The following is a 21,651-nucleotide window of genomic DNA, read 5'->3' on the forward strand; positions in this document are numbered from 1 at the left end:
TAAGTATTATTAGATTAATTGTTAAATATTATTTTTTATAATTAACTTATTTAAAGATATAAAATATTTGACATGCACATAACTCAAAGTAACACTTATTTTGGAATAAAGTGAGTAATATATAATTTTCACGATATATCTAGACACACGGGTGAGAGAGAATAGTTAGTGCATACTTCTTCTGTGCAACCACTCCTCGCGATAAAAGCCATAATGGCATGTTTGCGGTTTGGCATGTATCGCATAGATTTTGGCTCACGTGTACTCAGTCGGTCCCAAAAAAAAAAAATACAACCATAAGATTCGTTTAAGTTAAACTAGCTTATTTATGACTAAGTTTATGCTAAGTATATCTTTTATAAGTTTTTTATGAAAATATTTATAATTAATTTTATTTCATAAATGCCAATATTTTCTATATTATTCTACTATAAAGCTCTAAAACTATTTGATTTCTCAAAAAATAAGAATTGTATTTGTGAACGGATCCATGATTTACTGATTGGGGACTTGATTACCCACAAAAATCGAACCTATGTCAGCTTAAAACCTCTGTTCACTTTTCCAAAGGGAGAAGAAGGAAGAAATCAGCAGAGGAGCACATTTTCCTTTTCGACTCCAGTTTAACCCGAGCCATCGATCTTAACATCCAGCGCCCAGAAACGCGCGCGGTCGACCCGTGGTGAATGGTGCGGGGAAGCGAGACGTGCACGTGCACCGCCCCGTTATCGCCGTGCTGCTCTGCTCCGCTCCTCTTCGAGAGGCGCACGCCGCGCCACGGCGAGCCACAGCCACTCCACTCCCACTCGGCACCGGCACCGGCACGGCGGCGACATGCTCCCGCTCATCTCTCCTCCGCGCCCTGGTGCCGCAGGGCCCCGCGCCATCGCCAACGCAGGCGCCACTGCCCCCGCCACCGCCAGGCCGGCCGTCATCCTCCCAGTTGCGCCCTCTCCCTCACCTTCTCTCCCGCTGCTTCCTCTTGCCCTCTCGCCCGTGTGCGTGACGCGCGGCGTGTTGTCGTCGTAGTGGCGCAGGGGCTCGGGAACAACACGGGCGACTACGCGCGGCTCGCCGCGGCGCTACGGGACGACCACGGCCTCCCCGCGGCCGTCGTGGCGCGGGTCACCCGCCCCGACTGGCTCCGCAACGCCGCGGGCCTCGCCGACGCCAGCTACTGGCGGGGCACCCTCCGCCCGCGCCCCGTGCTCGACTGGTTAGTGCTGAACCCTCCCCCCCCCCCCCCCCCTCCTCACGGACGGACGCGGTGCTCCGTGCTCCGCCAGGGTCAGTCAGCGTCGTGGCCAGCGTTTCACCAAACACCTTGCCTGCATTGCGCTGCTGCAGGTACCTGAAGAGGGTGGATGACGCGGTGTCTGAGGCGAGGGAGCTATGCGCACCAGGTTTGTCTTCCCTTCCCCCAGTCCTAGAAGAAATAGAAATGCTAACGTTCCATTGGTGGTTAGTGAGCAATTAATTACTTGCGATTACAATCCTGGCTATAAAAAAAAAAGAAAAAAAACTTGGGCTTACAAGAAAGCAAATTAGTATGTGACGTGTTCATGTCTATCTGGATGAAGGTTTTGGTATATAGGATCTGCTGTTTTAGTCCATAAATTACCTACTGAAATTTAGTTTCTAACGATGCAAGTGCTAAACTGCTGAACAGCATGAAGTTAAGAAGACTTATCTTAATTCTGAACCCTTTGCTACTTGCAGGTGGGAAGATATCACTGATAGCGCATTCAGCTGGGGGCTGGCTCGCGCGTGTGTACATGGCGGAGTTTGAGGCTTCCGACATAAGTTTACTGCTCACCCTTGGCACCCCTCACTTGTATGGTTTCTTTTAAGACGCTTGTTGTGTGCTTGTACTTACAGTCTGATGGTGGCCATCCTTTTCTTTTCCTCAATCATGTTTGAAGTGAACTAGTCTATGATTAATGGGTTAGTGTTTATGCTGGTGTTTCTTCTAAAAAAATGGGTGTGGTTCTTATCTTGTGCATAGGAAACTGAAGAAAGTTGACTATTAGTCCCTGATGTACCATTGGTATACAGTATGCTTAGGTTAAAGTTCTCCCAACCATCTTTCTCCCATTTATACCTCTGCAGCTATACACAATCTGGCTGTATATGAAACTGTTGAATGTTAGTAGCTCCTGCAAGGCTAGAATTGCCACTCGATATTATGTTAGAAATATTGAAAAACATAGTTTCGAAATCAAATACAGAACCTACTGTTTTGTTTGAGTTTGACCTCCTTGCCTTTATTTTGTCTAATCATTAGGCCTCCTCCAAAAGGTGTACCTGGGGTAATTGATCAGACTAGAGGACTACTGAACTACGTCGAGAAGAATTGTGCTCCAGCAGTTTATACACCAGAATTAAGATATGTGTGCATTGCTGGAAGGTACCTTTATTCAGGCTAGGATTTCAGGGTCTTGCTGCTTCCACATTGATTTACTAATGAACTTTGTTTTGGTTTGGATATAAGTTTCCCTGAGGATGCATAACTGCTGAACCAAACCTAGTAATATGTTCTGGAATGTTGGTGTTATCAGTGTTAACTTCATCAAAGAAAGAGAACTCAAAAAGTCAAGCTGGCAGATTTTTTTAGGTTGACTAAACTTGTCAATTCGTCCTGAAGTTTACTCCTCATAGAACTTACATTTTTCTGATTTTGATGTTTTAATCAATGAGATAGGTGCAGTGGTGTTATCAGTGTTAACTTCATCAAAGGAAGAGAATTTTAAAAGTCAAGTTGACAGATTCTTTTGGTTGGCTAAAGTTTAGTCCCCATAGAACATACATTTTTCTGATTTTGATGTTTTAAGAAATGAGATAGGTGCATATTCCAGCATGTCCTTGTCTTATGACCACATACCTTCATGTGTGATACCATCTCTTCATTGTATCACAGGTACATTCAAGGTGCTCCTCTTCTGGGGAACTCCGCAGCTGCTTCTGATGAGATCCTTGCAGTTGACACTCCTTCAGAAGGAGGTGAGGCTGTTATTACGGGTAGCAATGACAAATCTACTCGGTCAAGTGTCACGTGGAGAGCCCGGTTCGTCGGGCAAGGGTACAAACAGGTAAAACTGTAAAACACTTCATTTCCTGAATTTTATGGTTCATCTGAGATAGTTTGCAAATCGATTGCGAAACAAAACCATTTGACGTCAAATTCACAACTAGGTTTGTGGCCAAGCGGATGTGTGGGGCGACGGCGTCGTACCTGAAATGGCAGCGCATCTGGAAGGAGCACTGAACATAAGCTTTGACGGCGTGTACCACTCTCCTGTAGGCTCTGATGATGAACAAAGGCCCTGGTATGGCTCTCCAGCAATCCTCAAGCAGTGGGTGCATCACCTTCTCAGTTGAGATGGCGTACAAGAGCTAGCTGCCGGAACAGAAACTGGAATGTGTCCTACATCTGGCATGCCACCAGGCCCACCGAAGGGGAACTTTTTCTTGGCCTGAAATAGTGAAATTGAGGGGCATGATATAGCATCGTAAATCTTGAAGGGGGCAATTGTGTATTGTCAGCTTCTGTAGACAATTCAACCTGAGGTCTTTTTGTCTAATATATATTAGACGTAGTATATCTCACTCATTTGTCAACACATTAGATGATAATTCAATTCCTAGTTAAAACCCAATATAAGCTCCTAGTCACGGTTCAGGGACGTAAATGAAATAATTTTGTAAGCAACATAACTATTAGGCGCAGAGTCAATATAGTCATCAACAGAACTATAACAACAAAGATTCCAGCATAGCCACAGAGCACATCGGCGGCAACTAGCATATAACGGGGAAACTGAGTAGCCACAGGACGCAAACTGAGTAGAAAACTAAAGAACACAATGCCACGCATGGGAACATAACACTAGATCACGAATCAAAAGATAGGAATGAACGTGGACTAAGAAGATTTGTCATTGGCAGACTAAACATTTCCCACATCAATGTGCCGACGGTGCCCACACAGGATAGCAAGAGCAACAGCAACACTGGGAATCCTTTTTACATGCATCACACCCCAAACCCAACCGCTGAACAAAGTCTGAAGTCTTAATGCCATCACACAATTTCGGCTTAACTAACTAGTGGAACCTGGACTTCACATGGATCACAAAAGAGGCCATCCAAATAAAGTCGTAGACTAAAGCACTATCGCTGGCTCCAGGGACCGCTTCTAGTTCTTCAGGAAGTGAGGACGCAGTAGCTTCATGATCTCCAGCATTCCAATCCTGTCCCTCCCACCAAACAAGCTTTTGAGTGTTGCATCACAGTTGATCTCAGTTTTCTTGGCTGGGTCCTGCAAACCATGAAGAGCTTTCCTTTAGTTCAGGGCACAAAACTGTTCGACGCAAACATCTATAGTAGGTTAGTATAACACGGCAGCCAGTGTAAGCAAGTCATAGAGTACTCTGCAAACCAACAAAGAAGCAAAGGGGCTTAACAAGCCATACTATAATTTATTTTTTCTGTGGCAAGTAGAAGTAAAACAGAAGAATTGCTAAAAAAATGCTCCATCAATACACAAACACAGGTCATATAGCCAACCTTGCCTTCAGGATCATATATCACAACAACAGAGTACAATATTAAGTCAAACAGACATCTACAGCGTACTTTAGAAGGCACCTGAACACACAAAATGCATTATACCTGTCACATAATGATACTGCAAGAGGAACATTACGACCTCCGAACACACCTCCACAATGCACTCAAACTTAGTGTCCAGATGTTAAGAAAAAAAAAGTGTGTCACTTCACTTTTCAGGCACAGATCCACTGAAGAGTTGGCACTAATAAACCCCCCAAAAGAATCAATTGCAGCGCAGCACAGTTTGTTATTTGTCAAAGCATACACAAATACACCTCAACAAATCATGAGTCATAGTAACAAAGTTGAACTGATTGTACCAAAGGAACATCATATATTCATATGGAACTGATTGTACCAAAGGAACATCATACGAATCATGAACGGTAATTAACTATTCACATTCACCACGGTAATTGACTATTCACATTCACCACAAACACAGACTGGAGAACAGATTCGCTGAGATCACTAATGCTTCTGGACCTACCACTAGAAAGGATGACCTGAACTTTTTAGTGTTGCCAATAAAAAAGCAAAAACGGGGTACAGAATGGTGACCAACTTTGCCAAATACGTCATCACCAGGCGCACTGGATTTCCTTTCCAAAACCCCGTTACCTTTCAAGCACAGGCGAAACCCTAACCCAACCCCACCAAAATGGATTTCCTCACCCCAAAAATCACAATCCAACGTACTATAATACAACGAAACAATATTAGTTTCTAGCACATCACGGAACGACAAGCAAGGGCGCGCAGATTAAACAACGCAGTCAAAAGCGAGAGGCTCTAGACCCGACCGACAGGAACAGAGCGGATGGTGAGAGCGACGCGCTACCTGCAGGCCGTGAGCCTTGATGTGGGCCCAGATGAGCTTCACGGCCTGGGAGCGCGCGACCTCGGGCGCGCCGCCGGCGAACCTGCTCAACTCAGCGGACACCGGTATCGGCTTCGAGATCCCGGTCGGCACCCTCGGCTCCGTGGACGGCGCCTTGGTCCGCTTCTTGGTCGCCGCCGCCGCCGCCGCCTTGGCTCCCGCCGCCTTGCCCGTGCCCGCCGCCGGGGACATGAGGAAGAGGGACCCGCGGAAAACCCTTGCCACCGCCGCCATCTCCGTGGGGTTCCTCCTCGCACGCGCGCTCGTCTCGAGGATTGGATGGAGGGGAGGGAGGCGAGGAGGGTTTTGGGGAGGTTTAGGGTTACGGATTCGAGCGGCGTTCCCCCGAACCCTTCTTTTCCCTTTTTGTATTTGGGCCTGACTGGAGAGTGGAGACCAAGCAAGAGGAACGAACGGAAGGAAAACCAAGGTTTTTACATCTAGGACCCTGTGCCTCTTTGGATTTAGCACTAGCACTAATTTTGTTTCTGCAAAAGAGTCTCTGCAAGTGGGGCCCTGCACTCCGTAGATGGTGGATTGGTGCTTGTTGATGGTACGAGAAACGGTAAAGCACTGACCCGCGGCAAAATTAGGAGGTTTTTATGGAATTTATTTATCACGCGGGTTTGAACAAATATTCCACTTATCGAACACAAATTACTCACTTCAAGCCTGTTCTGAAGAACTGCAAAAAAAAAATGAAGCTGCAGCTACGTGCAGATTGAGGCTGATTGGTCAAAGATACCTTTTTCGTAATTTTTCTGTTTCTTGGATTTTTCTTGTGAAAATAAATTAATTCCTTTGAAATTCTGGTGCAATTCCTATTTTCCAAAGCAGTCCTTATCCAATGTGAATTCATAAATATTGCATGGATCTTAGATCTTTCGTTTGAACTCATCTACCAAATCTGGTAGCTATTCAATAATATTTTTTCTCATAACAAATCAGCGAACAATACTTTCAGCCATAACTTTTCTATCAAGCTAATAGGCTCTTAGAGCTGAAGCAGGCACAGATAATTCAGGTATATATTTTTTTTTACAAAAAAAGCTTTATGAAGCTATATTTTTGCAAAAAACAAATATATCCTTCTTCGACCATATAAGAGCATCTCCAATAGTTCCCTAAAGCTATTTGTTTTTGCAAAAATAACTTTATGAACAGCTTTTTTATTAAAGTTAAGCTATTTTGAAACAAATGTTTGATAAAACAAATTTACATGGCCGAAGAAGGAATATAATGAACTATAATATCAGAGGTGAAGCTGGAATAAGCTAAAAAGCTTTATCTCAACTCATATCTTATCTCAACTCATATCTTAGATATGAGGGTACACTTTTAGAAATGAGTGTTTGGCAAACAAATAAATACAATAGCTCATGTTGTTAGCTGTGCTAAACAGGCCCTCAATTAACAAGCAGCTAAAAATGAAAGCGGAACGAATGTCACATGGTACAAAAATGGAGGCGTTAGTCTCTAACCAACTACAAATCAAGGGGAAATTATCACAATGTTCAACTGATAACCTTTCATTGCACAGCAAATTTGTAGTTTCCAAAACAATATTTGCTTATCTGAAGAATTGTGTACAACACACAGCATGATTATTTTAATTGGTACAGTTAGCTACCAGACAACACTTTCCGGCTGAGTAAAACAGATTCTCAGCCTTTTGTTTTTGTAACCAGCTAATGATAAATATATGGTCAGTTTCTTCATTCCTTTCTTCAATCTTTTGACCGTCTTGTTTGTAGCGTTACTCAAAAATGGGCAGATCAAGCGGCTTATTCTTTGGCAGGTTTTCAGTGTCTCTTGAAGATGATGATATCGACAACGCAGAGAAGGCCTTTGCTTGGGATTCTTTATCCATGTCCAGGAAGAAGCGGTGCCTAGCAGGAGAATAGCGCAAGAGCTTTTATGAATCAGAACAAGAGGGCTAAACCACTAAACGAATGGATGGTATGGTATCAAAGGAACATGCTTACCATCTGGAGTCTGATGTCAATTCTGGGTGGAAAGCAGTTGCAAGGATGTTCCCTTGCCGTACTGCAACAATTACCCGATCTTTTGAATACACTTCTTCCTGACAGTATGTTTCTGGTCAGTTGACAGAGGATAAGCAAGCTTTTCATTCACAATACAGAATTAACTATTACAAGATTGCCAACTAGTATTTTCGGTGTTTTTTTTCTAATAAGGAAAGACTTAGCCAATTCCCAAAAGGCATGATCAGATGAACACATGTCATGCAGAAACACAAGCCAATGAACAAACAAACGCCACTGTGACAGGGAAGTCCATTTAATGGATATTTAGCAGACCAGTAATGCCCTAAAGTGAGGGAGACATGAGACAAATGTGATCAAAGTACTCATAGTCCATTTGTCTGAATATTTGAGTTGCAATGGGTTGAAATTATATCATTTCAGATGTTAAAGCCAGTTAGAATAATCAGGACTACACAAGGCAGAGACCACATGTAGAATCAGCAAGTTATATGTAAGTATGCCCACATTTAATCATAGTTCATAGCACCATCCTGTAGCTGCTTTCCCAGAAATGGCCATATCCACTGCCTCACTACTCATTATAAAGAAAAAGAACTAAAGGCAACTATTGAAATGAGAGAAATAATGAGCAGTCATCCTAAAAATCCAGTTTACTAGAAATATAACAGAACTCAGTTTGGCCATCTGCAGATAATTGCAGTATTATATATATATATATATATATAGTAAAAAAACGCAATATACAAACCTCAGTACCCTCCCCAAATGATATGGTAATGCTGGGTCTGTCAGCAGGAACAGGACAATCTGCCAATATTTCAACATCTGGACCTACTTCCAATATAGCAGGTGCCCGTATAAATACACCACGGCATGTATTATTCCCTCCTTCCTTCTCTGAAAGCTTTGGCACAGATAGCTCTGTCTCAAAGCTTTGAAGCTGCAAGAGAAATAGTCTGCAATGAAACACGGTGTTCATATTTGTGTTTAACTACAAAGCCTTTAAACATGTGAAACTCAATAGTCTGGCATCAACAGGCTACACAATCCCTAAAATTACCTGACTCCCAAAAAAGTTTCGGTGGACAGTACAATCTAGTCCTCCGACAAGTTCCTGGCCCCCTGTTTTTTGCCCTGCAAGGAACGCTATTAACTGGTTTCCAAAAAAAGAACATAGCAAGTATAAATTGGTGAGCCACTCACCTACTGCTTTGTTTGCAAGAAAGATGAGCCCAGCGCAGGTTCCCCAGACAGGCTTTCCACCTCCGACAAACTCTCGAAGTGCAGGGAACTGCACGGCAAATGGAAGTGAGATTTTTACAAGCTATAAGCAATTAGGCAGGCCATAAATATACAATCTCAGGTATAAAGAAGTCCAAGAAGTGCAAATGCCAAAAAGGAAGTGATACTCTCCAGCAAAACTATTTTCTGTGAAACTATCTCGTGGGAACATGTAGTATGCACAGCATGTGACAGTATGTACTGACTGAGAAGCCAAGAACACAAAATTTCCATGATTGAAGGCAGCCAGCACTGGCCTACAAGGCTACAACCCTTATTCCATGGGCAGAAGGTGTGGGCAAAAGGATACTCAGACTTTCTATTAGGATTTAGGAAATTTTTATGGAATAAAATGGGCAAAATTCCATTTCTTTTGTGCCAGTCTCTGTTTCCTATTTCTAGTTATTTCTTTTGACCAATGCAAGGAACCACTATTTCTCATTTCCCTGTTAGTCAGCAGTGTCTAGCCTAGGCAGACCAAGAGCAGGATGCTCAGCATCGTGTTAATCAATTTGGAAAAATACGTCTGTGCACAATACCATGAAGGAACACCCACTAAACAGTAAACAATCAAGTTCTAAGATTGTGCTTCTCTATTCAATTTCCATCACCCACCATATATTGCAGAGCTACGGTTCATCTCGGGCTACCTTATCAGCACGCACATATTCGGCTACCTTATCAGCACGCACCTAATCAGGTTTTCGACAGTGAACACGAGCACACAGACAGAGTCACGAGCGACGTCATCGACGAACCAATCAGCATCAACCACAAACGAGAAGGGAAAAAGGAAAGGGAACGAGGAGAGAAGGAGGAGGACCCACCCACCAGGTTGTGGTAGTTGGCGAGCTTGGCCATGGTGGTGCTCTCGCCGCCGGGGATGATGAGCGAGTCGACACCGAGGAGCTGCTCCGGCTTGCGCACCTCCACGCCCCTCACCCCGATCCTCCTCAGCGCTGCATATACCCACCCACACACACATACACACACACTAGCGAAATCAACAACACGAGCATCTGCCATCCGGTAGGCAGCAGAGGGAGACGAAATCGGATTCCGTACCGGCCATGTGCTCGTTGTAGGAGCCCTGCAGCGCGAGGACGCCCACCACCGCCATTGCCCTCCTCCCGACCCTGCTACCCCGACCTCGGGACGCGCGTTCCGGTCGATGGGTGGGTCGGAGAGAGAGAGGCGAGGCGGCTGGTGGAGTGGAGCGGAGTGGTTGGTGACGTCACGGGGAGCGGGATGGAAGGGGAGGAAGAAGCCGCACGTCGCCGAGGCGGCGGCGGCGGCCAGACCCACCACTCGGGGGATATCGAAACGTCTCGGTGCACGTGCCGCTGCCACACCAGAAGGGGAAAAAAACTACTGGAGGTAGGCGACGGCCGCTCATGGCCGTCCGATCGCCGTGGAGCCGTGCGCCCACGTCGGCGGGGAGATCGCTGCCGTCCGTTTACTTGGGGTCCGTCCAGCAGTGGAGGTGGGCTCGTTGTCAAGCCAGCTGGCGTGAACGACTAGTGGGCCGAATGCTAGTACAGCCTCAACGGTTTTTTTTTTCATACTAGAAAATGTGATGTATTCTCTGTTATGTGCTAGGACCGTGTACAGCCTCAGATGTGTAAACCTTACTTGTGTGTTTTTCGTATTTATTTATCCAAATAACACGGTGGTCAAAACTGAATTAAAAGTGGGTTAAAGGTTCCACGTAGAAATACGTTTTGAGTTTGATATTCAAACTAATACCCCGTGCTTGCCAAATAGTTAAAAAAAAAGGTGGTATTTGGGCTACCATTCTTGTCGTAAGGATGATAAGAGCATCTTCAAGATGCTGGCTCTTTATCATAAAATTTTAAAAATAAAAGTAACATGATTGAATAGATTTTCTAAATTGCTCTTAATTTTTTTATGGCTCTTCAAAACCACTCTTCTCGCTCACCACTTTTAGATAGGCTATGTGGCTATATAAATAAAATATATGGTAGTTTTTTCATGATTTTTTCACACAAGAAAAAAATATGATAAGATACAAAAGTATATAAAACAAAAATGAAGTCTTTTAGAGACACGAAATATACAAAGATAATATTTGTTCAATGACTCTCAAATAGAGATATAAAAATTATAATTTAGAGATTGTTTGCATAGCTCATAATACCTTCATGAGTTGTTGTGAGTTGTTGTTTTTTTTGCCAAACACTTAGGTCTGTTTGGCACAGCTCACAATAACTTCATGAGCTTTTTATGAGCTGTTTTTTTTTTGCTAAGCACTTATTTCTAAAATAGCTTCATGGGTAAAGCTATTTTATTTCTCCTCTCGCAAAGATATAAGTTGAGATGAAGCTTAAACAAATAGCTTATTGCAGCTCTCTCCCTCATTTCTCTCTCTTATCTATGCATAAAGTAGTTGGTGAAACTATTTTACCAAACACTTTTTCTTCAAACACAGCTCATCTTCACCTAGAAAAGTTGCTCATGAAGCTATTTTCTAGAAAGACAACTTACTAGTGAAATTAAGTTATGCCAAACAAAACCTCATTCCCAAAACTGCTTTACGGGCGAAGTTATTTTTTCTTTCTCTCACAAAGATATGAGTTGGATGAAGCTGAAAAAAGTAGTTTATCCCAGCTTCATCTCACATATTGATCTTGTTCGCTTCGGTTTATCTGACGAATCTGCTTGCCATTTAGTAGTGTTTTTCTCTCACAATAAATCAGCGAACAGGCTCATTATAATCATTTTATTCATTGTTCCATCATGTGAAGCTGTTTTACCAAACACTTGTTCCAAAACAGCTCAACTTTAATGGAAAGCTGCTCATGAAGCTATTTTACAAAAAAAAAAAGCTTATTGGTGAAGCTGGGATCTATAAATAGGATATAAAACAGCTTATTAGAGTAAAGAGAATAAAAATTAAAGAACCTGTTAAAAACACAAGAGATATATAAATAGAATATTCGTAGAAAGACTCTCTAAGGGCCTGTTTGGATTGGAGGAATTATAAAGGAAATTCAAAGGAATGTATTCCTATGGAAAGTTTCCCAAGATTGCTGTTCGGAATGGAGGAAAGATGTATCCTATTCCAAAAGAAAGGATTCCTATCATGTACAAAACATAGGGAAAAAAGCATCCACCCAAACTCAAGGAAAATCTTATGGCTTGCTTGTTCACTCACTCACTATGGGCCTGCAGTTGTGACTCAAGGGAAATCTTAGAAACATGCGACTAAATCTATTCCTGCAATCCAAACAGCTCAAAATATTTATTCCTGTGTTTTGGAATACCATAGTTTTTCACCTTTCACTCTATCATATTCCTACATTTTTTTCTATTCCTCTGTTTTGCATTCATTTGTTCCAAACAGGCCCTAAATAGAAATATAGAGATTGAAATTTACAGCCGACTAGGGATTTGCTCTAAACAGTTTACTATTCCGTGCTTGGCAAAATGGCAAGTGTCGCACCCTTCCACTCTCCCGCTCTACTACTCATTCACTAATCGCTACCTTCCCTTGTGACAGTGCGGTTTTTGCTTAGTATTTAGCAGCACATAGAGGGGAACCCAGAAATGTACTTTTGAAATGTCAAAAAACAGAAAACTAGCCAATTTCCTCGCTGATCCTGAATGTTTTTATAAAAAAAATGTTATCTGTCTTTTAAAAGAGTGTGTTCATTGCTAAACTATTTTCATTTTGCTATTCCCTAGGCCAAGAGTATATATGTTTTACAGTGTTTGTACACTAAAAATAGGGTTATAACTAAGAGAAATTTTACCGTCGTCTGCCTGTATATGATTTAGTACGGAGTACTACTTATTACTAGAAGGAAGCAAAAAATTACTACAAATGATACGGGTATATTCTTGGTTAACATATATTATATTGTGTATTTTTGTTATGGAAAAGCATAATGAAATGAAATGGAGCGATTACGGTACGGTAGCGACATGCCTTATTTTTCTCGCTGGCCACAGGGGTTGGAGTTTCAAAGTTGGAACCTTCCTGCCGGCCGGTGGTTTGCTGGATCTTTGGTGGCGATATTTCACACAATCACGTTGACTCCTTGTACACCGTCTCACCACCACCACCACCACCACCATCGGCGACGACGCAACGTAACCACGGTGACTCCCCCTCCCCTCCGATCGATCCGCTGAATAATAAGGTGAGCTAGCTCAAAAAAAACCCACCCGCATGCACCCACGCTCCCCAGATCTGGACGTGATCTTTCTATGAGTTGTTGCTTGATGATCCATCGAGTTTAATTTAGTTTCTCTCTAATTGAATGATCGATCGATCGAAGATCCTGACGTGGTGAATCGTCCTGTACATACGCGCGATGTTGGAGGGCAGATTGCTGGCTCGCGCGCCAGATTTGCTATGCCGCCGCGGATGGGGATTATTGTTTCATACTTCAGCTTCAACCATAGTGAGCTACATCGTCAAGCTTGCGCTCGTCGCTTGCCTGGCTTTGGGAGCACTGTTACAGTTACTGCTATCCATTTCCACAGCCATCGACGTGTATCGCCGCCGCCAGAAATCCGACAACGTCTGGAAGCTGACAAGCTTCCGTCGTCTGAATTTTGACGTGGAAGACGTGCTCAAAAACATGGACGGTCTTGATTTGATTGGCGTGGGTGGGTCAGGAAAGGTGCACCGCATCCAACTCAGGCACAGGGATCGCCAGTACCGGATCTTGGCCGTGAAGGAGCTCACGAGGAAGACGAGGAACCAGCAGGCTGAAGATCAGATGATACACTTGTTCGACGCGGAGGTGAAGGTACTGGGCAGTATCCGCCACCGCAACATCATTACCCTGCTCTGCTGCATCACCGTCAGCATCTGCACCAACCTGCTGGTGTACGAGTACATGGAGAACGGGAGCTTGGACCAGTGGCTGCACAAGCCCAGGGGACGGCTGGACTGGCCGTCTAGGGTTGGCATCGCCACCGACGCCGCGAGAGGCCTCAGCTACATGCACGACCTGGCCATCATCCACCGCGACGTCAAGTCCAGCAACATCCTGCTCGACCGCGACTTTGAGGCCAAGATTGGCGATTTCGGACTTGCCCGGGTTCTTGCCAAGCCTGGTGAATCGGAGCCGGCGTCTGTCATAATGGGAACACCCGGTCATATTGCTCCAGGTTAGCAACATACTAAATCCTAAAGTCCTGAGCTTCTCTTCTTCCTCTCCAAACGTCATACTGCTAACATGTTTTTTTGGAAATATTAAATCAACACAAAAAAAATATATATGAAAACGCACTCTAGGCGATTTCATTACCTACAAGGCATCAAGAAGTGCATATGCAGTTAACTTTGTTAGCAAGAAATCAGCCAAGTTGCCAAGGACCATAACTACTTTATCCTACCAAATGATCAATCCATCATCCCTAAACCCTAAACCCTAATCCTCAAAAAAAAAATTTGGCCGAGGTTACACCATGTGAGTATTCGGAATGCTTGAGACAAGCCTCATCTATCTCCCTGATACACAATTGGCAAAGTACATTTGTAATTGTCTATAAATTTGCTACGGAGGGAAAGCATCATGGTATGGATTGAAGGCTACTTCTTTTTGCAGGGTAGGGTTTTGGTGCCATGATGCACTTGAAAATGTGCTCAACATCACCGGATCATCTCTGTGTTCAGGAAATGAAAACTGCAAATAAACTAGTAGGGGTGTTTTGTTTGTAGAATGAGGTAGTCCATCATCGTCTCACACTTCCGTTATTGTCTGATTTGTTGAATGTAATGATGGGTTGATCAATCATCATCTCATTTCTCTAAATTTTGATGAATTGAACCATTCCACTAAATTTGAGGAATTGATTCATGATGCCTCACCTCATAAATGGGTTGACTGACCAAATCAAACACTCGATATATAAGTCTTTTAATCTGAATAACCGCTTGAAAGAAACAAAATCTCTCTGCTTCAACTGTCAGGCGATTAGCATCAGCTTTACCTAGCACATACAAATCACACAAGAACGTTGACAAGTTTTTCAAAGGTGGCATGTGATGCATCTAGCTTGAAGTGTACATGGTCTTTTTTCCCCCCTTGGATAACAGGTGTGCATGGCCTTGGTTGCAGAGTACCTCCGTGATGCAGAGGTGAGTGAGAAGGTGGATGTCTACAGTTTTGGTGTGGTGCTGCTGGAGCTCGTCACAGGGAAGCAACCACATGATGCTGGTACAAAGCCAGGCGTTGGTCTAGCGAAATGGGCATCTCAACAACACAGGAACAGAATTCGATGGGATCACATCATCGACAAGGATATTCAGAATCCAGCGTACGAGGATGACATGAAGGCCGTGTTTATGCTCGGGCTCCGTTGCACAAGTGAGGACCCACTCAACAGGCCTGCGATGAATAAGGTCCTCGAGCAGCTCGAGCAGCTCCTTTCGTGTGACCCAAGCAGGGTTAAACATCGCGGGTCGTTTCTTGCGAAGGTTTACAGGAAAATTCAAGACAAAATCTTCAGACAAGGTCAATCAGCGGTATCCATCCAGTAAATTTGTCCTTGACCAGAGAGCGTAGTGTATGTCCATCTGCCAGTGATGAGAAGTGCATGCTGGAAAGGTCCCAAGAACTTAGCAGTATAAATATATAGTTCTGCTAGCGGGTTTGCATGCTAAAACCATGTGTGAGGTCATGAAATCCTCAGTGATAACTACTTGGAGCAATTTGTAGTTGCTCTTTCTCTGAGATTTATGTGTACACATCACACATGGACCCCTTGGGCCTGGACAATCGTCATACAACATTACTTCATTTCATCGCTATTGCATTAATCACTTTGTTGTCATGGTGGCACGCTCCTGAAAATGGGATTGTGACACCTGTAAAATACGAGTTCTGTTCGTTTGTTTTATAAGTCGTATTTTTTCTGCCAACCAACAGTGTTTTCTCACACAATAACTTTTCAGACCAAAGTGTTTTAAAAAAACAAACTAGCAGAAAATATGCCTGTTGTAAAGGAAGGAAAAAAAAAGGTGCCATTCAACAATAGGATTAGATATTCTGCCCATCTGAATCGTCATATTCGTGTCATGCCAATTTCAGAGAAGCCCAAACGTTACAAGCAGTGTGACAATCCTATTTTCTACTCCCTCCATCCTAAATTGTAATTTATTCCAAAAATCTTAAAAAGTCAAAGCATGTCAAATTTGACCAAAATTATAGAAAAAATAGAAAGTTTTGTGACATTAAATAGATATACTATGAAAATATAATTAATGAACAATCTAGTAGTACTTAATTGATATCATAAATATTATTATCTTACCATATAAATTTGATCAAACTTGAAATGCTTTGACTCTCTAAAAGATTCTTAAAATGACTTATAATTTGGGATATTTAGGATGGAGGGAGTACAAGATATGGGCCCACCCACCAGATTGTGGTGGGGTCGGTAAGCTTGGTGTCGATCCACCACTACAGCTGACGATGTCCAACAGCGGGCCCGAATGATGCTATGGGCCGAGTAGGATATACTGGGCCGAGCCTCAAAATGGCTCACCGCTTGGGCTGCCAGCGCACAATCTGTAACGACCGGTGAAACAAAGAAGAGAATTACGGTTACGGGTTACTGCCGGTTAATTAACAGAAATTACTGTTTTAAAAAAAGGGGCTTGCTAAGTTTACAAGTTGATCTCGGCAAGCATTAGCATTTGCAGCTACTTTCTTATCAGAGCTCAGTGTGCAAGACGACGGCCTCGTCCTTCCTCTTCCCCTGCTCCTCCTCCTCCTCCTCCTCGTCGCCGTGGTGATCATCAGGCGCGCCGCCGCACGTGCTGCTGCGGAGGCAGTCGGCGGCGGGCCGGACGCGTCCGTAGTCGAACCCGACGGCGCAGTTGCACACGGTCTGCACCTCGCCATCATCATCATCGCGGCGCAGGTTGATGTCTCTGAGCACGATGCCGGTGCATGGCACGGCGTCGCTGCAGGCGAACCTGATGGCCTCGGCGCGGCGCGACGTGCCGGTGATGTTACGGTACGACACGTCGGAGACGGCCACGGCGGAGGTCTGGTTGGCGCAGGTGCGGCTGCGGTCGCCGCCACCGGGGGGCACGTCGCAGTAGAACTGGTCGATGACGATGGGGTGGTCGACGCCGTCCATGTCCACGTTCGCGAAGCGCACGCCGCGGACGTAGCCGGCGCCGCCCTGCCACGTCTTGATCCGGACCCCGTTCTGCGCGCGGCGGATCCGCGCGCCGTCGAGCGCCACGTCCGCCACCGCCGCGAACGCGCCGCCCTTGCCCAGGCTGCCGATGCTGATGCCGTGGCCGGGGCCGCAGTCGATGTTCCTCATCTTGACGCCGAAGCTGCCGTTGACGATGGAGATGCAGTCGTCGCCGGTGCCGATGCGGCAGCTCTGGATGGTGACGGCGGTGGAGTCGGCGACGTGGATGCCGTCCGTGTTGGGGCTGTCCTCGGGGGCGTCGATGCGCAGCCCGCCCACGCGCACGCCGCGGGACCGGGACACCGTCACGTGCATCTGCTGCGCGTTCCGCACGCGGAGGCCGCGCACGCGCACGCCACGGCACGAGTCGATCGTCACCGCCGTCGGCGCACCCCTGCACGGCTGCAGCAGGAGAGGGCGCCGTCGCCGGCGGCGAGAGCAGCGTGTCAATGGAAAGAGCAGAGTAGTGGAAGAATAATGCACCGATCGACGTACGTACGTTGGACTTGTTGATCTTGCAGGAGTTGGCCCACCACTTGGAGCCGGAGCCGTCGATGACGCCGCCGCCCTGGATGCGCGCGCCGGCGAGCCCCGAGAAGAGAAGCCACAGCCGGGGGCTCTGAGGGTCCCACTCCGACGGCTCCTCCGGCGCCACGATCGTGCCCTGGATCTGCACCATCACCACATCACATCACATCACAATGCATGCTATGCGACGATCCTTGAACTGAAGCAAAGCAACAGAAATCACCTGGATGATCATCCTGTTGTCCTTGCAGGGACCCAGGAACTGGATGGCGCCGACCTTGTAGCGGCGGCCGGCGGGCACCAGGAACACCGGGTTGTCCAGCGAGCACGCCGTCTTCCACGCGCTCGCGAACGCCTGATATGCATGAGAAACAAAGCAGTCGCCGCCATTGCCAGCATCAATCGGTGCACCACATTCAGTCAACTCATTCATGGACGAAATGATTGTTTCAGAATTTTTTTTTGAAAAACAAAGACCAAAATGCAGGTGACGATCTTATTCGATTCGAGCTAATAACGCGTGCGGCGGATCACATCGATCAAATCCCGTTTCTTGACGCACATAAGGTACGGAATCTCTCGGCGAGATCTGCACGCTGGCATGGGTGAGTGCTGGCTGTGGGTGGGGGAGCACTCTCTGAAGGGCCGGCGTCGCCATCAGATCTTCTTCCGTTCTTGGCTATCTACCAACCCTCATCATCATCATCACACGGGAAGTGTGGCGTCCTGTGGAAATCGTAACGTCTAGATCCTATATTCTCCATGCCGCTGTCACTGCTAGTAATTAACATGTGTGTGCACTAGCTGCTTCCTCGGCTGCAAAATTATAAGTCGTTTATATTTACAGAGCTTTTGCTATGTATTAACATCTAGGTACAGAAAAAAAATATTTAAAAAGGGCAAATGACTTGTAATTTGAAACAGAGCTAAGTATGTATTATCCATTGTTTAATTTCCAAGCAAAACTACCGGTGGTGAACTGGTGATATGACAGATAACTCGCGTCTCATTTTCTTGTTTTCATGTCACTCGGTCACTGGTCCGGTGTGTTCGATCGTACTTATTAGAAAAATAGTCGTAGAACAATATTTTTTTTCTCACAACAAATCAGCATCATCATCAACCATTTTTTTTTTCAGATGTCACTGCCACTGCTAGCATGTTGCTCTCCCTGAAAGCAACTGATCTAGCGTCAAATCCTTCTTGCTTGACTCAATATATAAACGAGAGGAGATTTCAGGACAGATCAAGTAATCTTTTTAAATCAGATAATATATATCCATCAGGACTCAGGAGTGGGCTTGTTACTTGATACTACTACGAAAGAACAGAGTTGCGTACGTGCTGGTTCAACCTTGGACGACGCCTCAGCTTTCAGTTACAGGTGAGGTGACATGTACAGCTATCCTATCGTGGATGCACACACGCACACACATTGGTAGCACCGTACACCAGACATACTCCTATGCACCTATCCAGGCCACATGATTGCAAGACACACCTCATGGAAATGGAACACTTTTGGACCTGTCCTTCTAGCCAGTCCTCATGATCATATCCCAAGAAGAAATTTAGACTTGCAAGCAAACATAGATCATCGCTAGACAATGCCAATCGAGACCCATCATTTCGTATCCGGGAGTCCGGACAGTTACATCCTAGGAGTGTATCTCTATCTGATGATCTCATGGGTCCTATCCCTACTATCCGCTGTTATTTTAACCATAATCATGCATTAAGCCGGTGACTAATTACCGGCATGTGTACGTTCTTCTCTGCTACCATATTAGTAGTAGTCATCAGTTGCTGGTATTTACTATTCAGGATTCAGGAGAGGGAGTCAAAAAGGATGGAGGCAAAGGTAAAAAAACCTTCTGGTAGAGACACTTCTGAAAAATAAAAGCGTGTTGGTAGTTTTACTGTGGAGTGTCACCGCACCGACCTAGCGTTAATGGCGTGATGCGAAAATGCAACAGTGTCTGCGCTGTGACGCAGATCGAGATGATCGATTCGATCGATCGGCACGTACGCACCTGGGTGTCGTCGGCGTCGCCGTCGCCCGCCGCGCCGAAGCTCTCGACGTTCACCACGTTCCTGCACGCCCCCTTCCCCTGCATCACCGCCATGACGTGGTCGTCCTCCTCCTTGTCCTCTTCGTCGTCGTCGTCGTCGTCCCACTCCCAGTTGGAGAAGCGATCTTCGTCGTCGGCTTCTTCACCACTAGCCGCCGCCAACGACGACGACCACAGCCTCAGGACCTGGTCCTCCTCCGTCGCCTCACCGCCACCATTGCCACCGCCACCGCCGTCGCCGTCGCCCACGGCCGCCGTCCTCGCCGCGGCCACGAGCATCAGCAGCGCCAAGAGCAGCACGCACCTCCTCGCCGCCGCGCCCATTGCGTACGACCTGCAGGCTGCTGGCGCGTCCTAGACTCCTAGCTAGCTACCCTTGCCCCTGTGCACTAGCTCGTGCGTATGCCTTGGCTTGCAAGCGTGCAGTGATTTATACCAACTCGATCGCTGCAGTACAGCATGCTAGAGCAGCTGGCAGATTGAGGTGGAGATGGATGGAGTAGGAGGAAGACGAAGAAGAAGAAGAAGAAGAAGAAGAAGAAGGGGAGGGAGGAGACGTACTTGAAGTGCAAGTGAATGATAGAAAATGAGCGTGCGACAGAGGGAGGTGTGGTTTATGCTTTACTCATCCTCTGAAAATAAAAAGGAAAAACCAAACGAAAGGAAGCCCCTGGAGCTGAGCTGCAGTCTGCAGGGGGCCTAGCTATCTACTAGCCCTTATTATTCCTTGCCTTTGTGCATTGGCATTTCACATCATTTTGTGGTGTCCGGATGTGCAGATCCGGGACGTATGCATAATTATTTCTTGCAAGGCAATGCTAATAGTAGCAGGGGAGTGGTTAGATAAGGCTAACACTGAAGCAGGAACAAACGTCAACTTTGTCATGGTGTTTAGAGCATGCCATGCATTTGTGCTACATACAAAACATTCTAAGACGTAAAGGCATGTGCTGTGTGGCAGAGGAATCCCGCTAGGTTTGGCACTATATATCATAAATTTCTTATTATAAGGTCAGTTTCAACGGAGTTCTGATCAAAGTTTTATAGGTATTAATTATATTGATGTGGCACCGTATTAACGAAAAGAAAGATGATAAGAGTTTTATGAGAGTAGATATAGTTTTATATCTTCTACGCTGTTTTTAAAATCTGGATATACTGATAACTATGACATAAAATCTTCACTGAGATTAGCCTAATAAGGACTACTACTACATTTGTAAGAGTAGTATCCTCGTGGCTATATTCAGGATGTATATATATATATCGTTTCATTTATATTAGGACAATGCTGATGGCTCTTTCGCGAAAGGGATCACCAGGTGGCCGCGGGAACGCCATGGGGCATGCGCGGCCCATGATTGCGCGTCCACCATGTGGCTCCATTGCCATTGCCGCGCCCGGCTCCAAGTGCGTCCTGTCCTTGGCTGCAATGGATTCAGAAATCAGAACCTCAGATCCGGCATACGGGCTCACATTTCCACTTTCTTTTTACACGAGGAAACCCTCATATTATTCTTTTTTTCTAATCTAAGCAAACGGTAACGGAAACGCACAAGTTCGTGAAGAGTCAGAGAAATTGTGGCATTTGTGTTTTTTTGGAATATATTTTTTTGTTCTAAAAAACAAACCGTTTAAAATTGATTCAATTGTACGAAATGAATTTGTAGACTCTAGAATTTCTTACCATCAAGCTAGAAAAAAAAACCTAGATTTCTAGAACTCCTTTTTGATCCAAGGCAAAACCAAGAACAATAAAATGAACGAGTCCTTCTGGAAGAAAATGTGGGTTTTCTTGGCACAAGAAAAATTTGTGTGTCTTTATATTAAGATAGAAAAAAAATTAGTACAACACGCCTTAACGGCGTCCTAAGGGGTTCGAAGAGTTGCATATGAGCGTTCACCTTAGAATCAAATTTCTTCTTATTTATTTCATCAATTAAAGATTATTGTTTATTTTTTGGATAGACAGCATACGAGATACACAAACGAGCTGAAACGTGTTGTGATAGCGGTTCTCGACTTTAGATTCTGCTTCCCTTCTCTTCGTCTCCTCCTTCCAGCAGCATCTCTTTTAGGC

General features: G+C 45.2%; 5 protein-coding genes across 6 annotated transcripts; 2 read left to right on the forward strand and 3 right to left on the reverse strand.

Annotated features, from left to right (window-relative positions):
• On the forward strand, positions 613-3,606 carry LOC8069918. Its single transcript, XM_002451428.2, has 7 exons — positions 613-942; positions 1,038-1,216; positions 1,348-1,403; positions 1,720-1,834; positions 2,285-2,407; positions 2,918-3,089; positions 3,193-3,606. The coding sequence occupies exons 1-7, from the start codon at positions 835-837 to the stop codon at positions 3,376-3,378; spliced, it is 939 nt and encodes a 312-aa protein (XP_002451473.1). The 5' UTR covers positions 613-834; the 3' UTR covers positions 3,379-3,606.
• LOC8057506 (protein TRI1) lies at positions 3,888-5,908 on the reverse strand. The gene is made up of 2 exons (XM_002453204.2): positions 5,453-5,908; positions 3,888-4,318 (listed from the first exon to the last, which is right to left on the reverse strand). The coding sequence occupies exons 1-2, from the start codon at positions 5,723-5,725 to the stop codon at positions 4,196-4,198; spliced, it is 396 nt and encodes a 131-aa protein (XP_002453249.1). The 5' UTR covers positions 5,726-5,908; the 3' UTR covers positions 3,888-4,195.
• LOC110434564 (probable pyridoxal 5'-phosphate synthase subunit PDX2) lies at positions 6,994-10,139 on the reverse strand. The gene is made up of 7 exons (XM_021458827.1): positions 9,847-10,139; positions 9,613-9,740; positions 8,704-8,791; positions 8,561-8,634; positions 8,249-8,440; positions 7,477-7,574; positions 6,994-7,380 (listed from the first exon to the last, which is right to left on the reverse strand). The coding sequence occupies exons 1-7, from the start codon at positions 9,899-9,901 to the stop codon at positions 7,248-7,250; spliced, it is 768 nt and encodes a 255-aa protein (XP_021314502.1). The 5' UTR covers positions 9,902-10,139; the 3' UTR covers positions 6,994-7,247.
• Positions 12,750-15,577, forward strand: LOC8069919 (receptor-like protein kinase 5). Its single transcript, XM_002451429.2, has 3 exons — positions 12,750-12,944; positions 13,083-13,923; positions 14,877-15,577. The coding sequence occupies exons 2-3, from the start codon at positions 13,119-13,121 to the stop codon at positions 15,296-15,298; spliced, it is 1,227 nt and encodes a 408-aa protein (XP_002451474.1). The 5' UTR covers positions 12,750-12,944; positions 13,083-13,118; the 3' UTR covers positions 15,299-15,577.
• LOC8057507 (probable polygalacturonase At1g80170) lies at positions 16,099-20,223 on the reverse strand. Of its 2 annotated transcripts, XM_021458804.1 has the most exons (5): positions 19,533-20,223; positions 17,723-17,854; positions 17,471-17,641; positions 16,434-17,373; positions 16,099-16,331 (listed from the first exon to the last, which is right to left on the reverse strand). In XM_021458804.1, the coding sequence occupies exons 1-4, from the start codon at positions 19,893-19,895 to the stop codon at positions 16,477-16,479; spliced, it is 1,563 nt and encodes a 520-aa protein (XP_021314479.1). In that variant the 5' UTR covers positions 19,896-20,223; the 3' UTR covers positions 16,099-16,331; positions 16,434-16,476. The 2 variants fall into 2 exon arrangements, with proteins under 2 accessions (XP_021314479.1, XP_002453250.1); XM_002453205.2 differs by lacking the exon at positions 16,099-16,331 and having other exon boundaries at positions 16,365-17,373.

The sequence above is a fragment of the Sorghum bicolor genome, chromosome 4 (genome assembly GCF_000003195.3).
Source record: "Sorghum bicolor cultivar BTx623 chromosome 4, Sorghum_bicolor_NCBIv3, whole genome shotgun sequence".
Taxonomy (NCBI): domain Eukaryota; kingdom Viridiplantae; phylum Streptophyta; class Magnoliopsida; order Poales; family Poaceae; genus Sorghum; species Sorghum bicolor.